The 6,465-nt window shown below is 36.5% G+C and overlaps 1 protein-coding gene and 1 long non-coding RNA gene across 2 annotated transcripts; one reads left to right on the top strand and one right to left on the bottom strand.

Annotated features, from left to right (window-relative positions):
* Positions 1-325: 325 nt before the first annotated feature.
* On the top strand, positions 326-1,647 carry LOC132636648 (uncharacterized). Its single transcript, XR_009581373.1, has 4 exons — positions 326-591; positions 725-820; positions 1,015-1,120; positions 1,482-1,647. It is a non-coding gene; the product is annotated as an uncharacterized LOC132636648 (long non-coding RNA).
* A 3,157-nt stretch (positions 1,648-4,804) lies between these two features.
* On the bottom strand, positions 4,805-6,202 carry LOC132638714 (uncharacterized). Its single transcript, XM_060355506.1, has 3 exons — positions 5,674-6,202; positions 5,293-5,391; positions 4,805-5,188 (listed from the first exon to the last, which is right to left on the bottom strand). The coding sequence occupies exons 1-3, from the start codon at positions 6,163-6,165 to the stop codon at positions 4,895-4,897; spliced, it is 885 nt and encodes a 294-aa protein (XP_060211489.1). The 5' UTR covers positions 6,166-6,202; the 3' UTR covers positions 4,805-4,894.
* Positions 6,203-6,465: the final 263 nt, after the last annotated feature.

The following is a 6,465-nucleotide window of genomic DNA, read 5'->3' on the forward strand; positions in this document are numbered from 1 at the left end:
CAATGAATTGTATTGCAAACACACGGTTAACATCTTATTAACTTGAACTAATCCTTACTAATATAAATAATAGTAATAATATTATTATGTGAAGTTAAAGACTTTATACTTGTTAAAATCTACATCTATATATACTATATACTATTAAAAACAGGATAGGTTTAGGACAAAAAGTGATTAGATTAGTTATTAGTTATTGTTTTGAATTTAAAAATAATTAAATATTGATATTTAATTCACGTGGAGGCTTTTTTTGTACGTGGGTTGTTGGTTTTTTGTTTTTGTTTTGTTTGTTTGTTGTTTTTAAAATGGGGTAACTTACAAAATCCCTAAACTCCCATTAGCATATGAATTAACCCCAGTAGCCACGTCTTCTCAGGAAAAAAAAAAAACCTTCTATCACCCACGTTCTTATTTTGTTTTTCTTCACAAATAAATAAAAAAATGAAACTGTCTTCTCACGCTACTGATTGAAATCGTCTTCTGTGAGGATAAGCTCCCTCGATAGAAATCCAGAGCAAGTGGTTACTTATGTTGTGTATTTTCTGTAATTTCTGTTTTGATTTTGATTTGGAGATGTTTGTGTGTAAGGTTTGTTTCTTTTCCAATTCTTTTCCATGAGACCTTTTCCAATTTAATTTGAGGATCGAAATTTTATTTTCTGGAATTTGGTGTAGACAGTTTTATCATTTGGGTTAATTTTATTCGAAATGTGCTTTTGCAGAAAAGCGATTTGATTCGCTTTCAACAAGTTTGAAATTTGATTTGCTTTAAAAAAGTTTGGAATGATAATCTACAAGAATTCTGGACTCTACAAGAGGTGAGTGGTATGATTTGTAATTCATGAATAGTCCTTAAAATTCTGTAAACATAAGGTTGATATTTCAACTAGCAAAGTGGGAAAAGACCAATTTTGGACATGAAGTCGCAATCCCCTTCAATTAGACTTCAGAATACAGCATATACAATGTATGATTACATAATATCAGTACTCTGTTTCTACAATTCGTTTAGGAACTAGGAAGAGAACATTGCTTTCATGGATTTGGACCAAGTTGATGCAACCGACTCCATGACTTTAGAGTTAGATGCGTCCATCCGTCGTTCAAAATCTTTCAAGGTGCAGTTCATGTTTGTTGTAATTCTAGAGTAGAATTGGTTTAGCTTTCTGCATCAGTTCTGCACTGCAAATCCTATGACATAGGGTTTAACATACCCCTCTACTTTTATTTATTGTTGAATCTTATCCTCCGTTATACTTTTTGGTTATTTATACCCCTACCATCAGACAAAGTTTGCATAAAGAAAGTTTGTAATCAAGGGTGAGAATAAAAACTCTGACTTGCGGTTAAGAACTACACTGACTAAATCCCTAACCACCTTTTTTTTTTCAATCTAAATTTTGTAGTTAAATTTTGTGCATTTCCCGTTTCTATAGCGTTTTTTGGGGTATTTTATTCTTTAATTGATGGGTTTTGCAGGTGTTGCAGAATTTGATCAGAACTGCCGCAAAAAGATCATTTTAACACGATGGCGAATTGGAAATACGTTTTCCTTTTTTACTTGTGATTTGTTTTTTCATATACTCACGTAAATATTTAACTTTATTGGTTTAGATTTCCTGTTCTATCCAAATCTATTAGTTGATGATGGTGTCGGCAAGAGCTTTGCCATAGTTTCTGTTTGGTGCTATAGAATGAAATGCCAAGGTAAAATTTCATCAGAAACCAATTGTCACAAAATTTCATAGAAACCAATTGTCAAAAATGACTTAAGCATTTAAGCCATTGCACCAGGACACCTACTAAATGTTGTGTATGACTAATTTTCGTTGGCATTAATTTGACAAATATGCAGATCTATATAATATTTAGAAGAATGCAAGAAAAAACTCTTCCTATTAATGCTAAGAATTGCGGATATGAACTTGGATACATATAGGATTCAAGTTCAATTTTATGCTTACCATCCAAACTAGAATTTATCCTTCTAGAGAATTTCATTATTGTGAAAAGTCTGATAATAAAACATATTTAAGACCTGAGGATGTGTATGTTTACAAGGAAAATTGTGACTGAGTTCACCGCGAGCGGTGGTTTGAATGGGTTGCAGCATCAATGCAACCCGATAGGTAGAGACTAATTCAGAATTTAAGCCTAATGGCAGAACCAAGTGAAGTTGCATTTACAATTTCCAAGCTCCATGCAGTGTGAATAGAGTTTCCCTCAATTCATTTTTCCAGCTATAATTCTTTTTACCTATCTGTTCTTGATCTTTGTGAAATAGTGTTTCAAATATTGGTTGCATAAGGAAGGGGTTTGTCTGAAAAACAAGAGCTTCAGGAATTAGAGAGTGAGTGGGACAATCCATTTAGATGAGCAATATTTTGAACTGTATAAATATTCTTTGTGGTTTTCTTACATTAATATTTTAAAATCCATCAAGCGATTAAAGATTGTATGTACTCCGTAGTGTGCGTATCTCTTGCTACTCAAGATTTGTGACTAGCCGTTCTTTTTTGTTTTGTCATTACTATTTCAGACCATGATTAAGATGTTAATCCGAATTCACATGTATCAAATGATTCAAATCAGAAAGTCAAAGGATACTGATGAGGAAAAAAATTAATATTACAGAGGAAGATGATGAATTCAGATTGTGAAGAACTATGGTTTGCTTAATGTTACTTCAATTTCTTGGCCTGAGGCTTGGTTTGTGACACTCACGGAGGAAAGAATTATGAATGCGAATTATGTCTTTGTATTTTAGGAACTTTAAGAAGAAGTGCATAGACCTCCAGATCTTTCTTATCCCCTAGGATAAAAAAGACTGACTTTCTGTTCCTTCATAGTTGCTTCTAATTTTTTTTCTTTTCTTTTCAAAAGTATGTGTCTTAAGTAAATAAGCTGGATTCCAATAACCTACTGTCTAAACAACCTTCAAAATCTATTACAATATTCTTATTTAAACATACGCGAAGAGTTCAATGACTGTTTGAGATTGCACCAGATAAGACATTTATGCTAATTAGAGCAAGCCAGACATTTATAAAAATGGTACAAGTGATGATTCAAAGAAGCTTGGGGCTGCTTAACTTTCAACAATTAAAAAGGCTGCTATATAGGTGGTAAATTAGGAGGTAACTCTTTTCTTGCTCATGATATAGCAGCAGTAGCTTTGTTTTGTCATTGAAGACATTATCAGGCTTTGTATGAGTGTCTTAGAGCTCAAACAATTGAAAATACATTTCATAAAAGTGGATACACACACTCATTATCAGGCTTTGTTAGATGGCTATTCGATCTAAGTACAAAAAGGCTTGAAGCTTATGTTTCTTTCCCAAACAGCTTTAAGTCGCTTCATCCTGTTGTCATTCATGTAGTCTTTGCTTTTATTTCTTCTTACGTGTGAATATTAATATCAATATGTAATACAAGGACAAAAGTTTTTGTAGTAGAAAAAAGTTTGGGGAATTGGAAAAAGTTTACTTAGGTGCCCAAATAAGAGTCTGAAGCGATAATAAAAGGATATGTTAGGATATTATGACAAGTATTCCTCTGAGATATTATTATTAGGAGAATGTGACAACCTATTCCTCTGCAAATTCATAAATATTGCTTTTTCAAGGAGAGCAATAGCTGTGAGCTTTTCTAGATTTAGCAATTTATCTATGTTATGAAAATTCACTGAATCCCTAGAAGTAATTGTAGTAGCTATAGTTTACACTGCACAAGATATCTTATAAGGTGCATGTGTTATGTCAAAGGGCTATTGTGTCTGAGTTAGTCAGGCCTTGAGCTAATATTGTTGTGTTAACTGTGAAGACACCTGTAACCTCAAACCTTACTTTTGGCCAACCGGAAAAGGAGTCTTAGGCTGTACTTTGTTGAGTCCGGAACCAAAATGCCTAAAAAAAAAACATTTTGAACCAAAATACCTCAACAAAAAAAAAGTTACTAAAGTACCTATATACTGCGCTATAGCACTAACGGAGACGGACCCATTAAATCCTATAACGCAGTAAAATACTGCGCTATACGAAATACGGTCCGACCTATAACGCATTATTTTACCGCGTTATAGGAGGGAGAGAAACTCCTATAACGCAGTAAAATAATGCGTTATAGGAGTTCCCATTTCCCTTCACTCCTTATTACGTAATTTATCTTTTTTACGTAGTTTAGCCGTATATTAATCATTCTTTGAGACTCCGAAACTTCAATATTTTATATAGAACTTTAGTTATATTTGTACAATTAATAAAATAGGCTCAACACATCAAGAATACATGATACTTTGAATTGTCGTTTTAATAGTTGAAAAGTGCTCGAAGTCCTTTTTTGTTTGAAGACTTGTAGTCATTAGCTTTAAGTTATTTATCTTTTAGGGTTTCGTCTTATTTTTAAATTAATGCTTAACTTTATTTCGAATGTGTCACGTTTTTTTTATTATCAATAATAAAGACTAATGATAATATTTATAAATATGCAAAAAATATATAATATTTACGATAAATTGTACAACACTAATGTATATACACTATCGAGGATGGGTCCCACATGTAGTATGCCGGAGACTATCCCTAGGCCTAAGGCTCATACCATCCCCACCGCCCTCGCCATCGTCTCCGTCGCCCTTTTTCCTCTTAATAACCGGGGCGCTCCAAATCGTGATCATCTCCTCTTCCCCTAGCCCTTGCGCCCTTAACTAGAACGTGCTTCTTCTTGGGATCTTGTCCCGCTAACATGCTCAGAACCTCAGGCTGAGCTGGGTCTGGAAACTCGACCTCTTCCTCATCGGGAGTCGCCACCGCAGGCGCCGAAGGATGAACCTGAAAAATATATAAATATTAGTACCATTTCTTATTTATGTTGAATACATTAACGTTATTTATTTAATCAAACCTGTGTGTCAACGGGCGCCTGAGAAGGCTCCTGAGATGGGTCTGTAGCCTCCTGAAATGGGTGTGATGGTGAATATGAGGTAGTCTCCTGGACGAGATGCTGTTCGAAGTCCAAGTAAAGGTTATAAAAATTAAATAAACATTTACCTTATATTGAATAAAATTAGTTTTAAGTAAAAAACTTACATGCGCCTCGGTAGTCTCATGAGAAGACACCACTGCCTCGGCAGGCTGATGAGAATGCTCTGGAATGGGCAGCTCCTGTGGATCCACTGGCGCCGAATCCTAAAATATGAAAAAAATGAAATAATAAGTACTTTAAATGATCAAATATGTATATTAAATATTGACCTTATATTGAATAAAATAAATTTTAATAAAAAGCTTACCTGTGGCTCGGTAGTCATATGGGAAGACACTGCTGGCTCGGCAGACCCATGAGAAAATGCCTGAGTGGGTGGCTCTGATGGACCCGCTGGCGCCGAATCCTAAAATATGAAAAAAATGAAATAATAAGTACTTTAAATGATCAAATATGTATATTAAATATTGACCTTATATTGAATAAAATTAGTTTTGAGTAAAAAACTTACATGCGCCTCGGTAGTCTCATGAGAAGACACCTTTGCCTCGGCAGGCTGAGTGGGTGGCTCTGATGGACCCGCTGGCGCCGAATCCTAAAATATAAAATATTACTAAATAATGAATAACATATATACATATTTAAAATAAATAATTTAAATGAACAAATAAGTATTTTAAATACTAACCGGGATCAAAAACTCATCAAAGTCAAGAATCCGGGCTCCCTCTAAATTCCTCACAGGCCGCTCATCAGCTAATGAAGCGCGTAACGCTGCCCGATCAACGTTATCACGCTCCTCCATGTATGCATTATGGCTCGGCTGTGATGAAGACCTGGGTATCTCAGCAAGTAAGAGCGCCGGCGTAAACGTAGGTGAGTCTCCAGGTGAGCTGCCACCGGCCTGGAAGGGCTGCGGATGGACTAGACCGTGAACGCCCTCTGCAATGGGATCGGCCTCATCCGCCTCATCTACCAGTCCTCTGCCAGCACGGCCTCCTCCGGCAGCACGACGTCCTCTGCCAGCACGGCCTCCTCCTCTGGGAGCCCCCGGTGCTGCCTGATACTCAGCCTCCGGAACAGGCTCCGCCATGCGCCTAATCTCGCCTGCCTGGCGGATACCATCCTCGGAAATCCTAACCATCTCCGCGGCAAGCCTCGCAAGCCCAGGGTAAGGCATATGCTCTAACCCCAAGATGCGTAAACGCTGTACGGCCACCAGCTGCATTTGTGTTTAACAGAAACAAAAAAAGTTTATTTTTAAAACGTAACAATTAATGAAATTAGATAAATCTAAATACGATAAACTTACCAATGCCTCGTACTGCCCCGCGAGTGCTGAGTATCCTACAACCCTAGGGGGACGCAAAGTTGGGTTGCCGATCAATCGGCGTGTGATCTGATGATACCAGCGCATGTAATGCTCAATGGGAGTCAAATGGCCGACCACCGCTAAAGTGCCCAACCTGTTCTCCCAACG

Source organism: Lycium barbarum, chromosome 4 (assembly GCF_019175385.1).
Source record: "Lycium barbarum isolate Lr01 chromosome 4, ASM1917538v2, whole genome shotgun sequence".
NCBI lineage: Eukaryota > Viridiplantae > Streptophyta > Magnoliopsida > Solanales > Solanaceae > Lycium > Lycium barbarum.

Coding starts and splice junctions, on each gene's coding strand:
- LOC132638714 (XM_060355506.1), bottom strand. CDS start 6,165: ATGCCTTACCCTGGGCTTGCGAGGCTTGCCGCGGAGATGGTTAGGATT. Junction 5,392..5,673: donor TTGATGAGTTTTTGATCCCG/GTTAGTATTTAA, acceptor TTCATATTTTAG/GATTCGGCGCCAGCGGGTCC. Junction 5,189..5,292: donor ATATGACTACCGAGCCACAG/GTAAGCTTTTTA, acceptor TTCATATTTTAG/GATTCGGCGCCAGTGGATCC.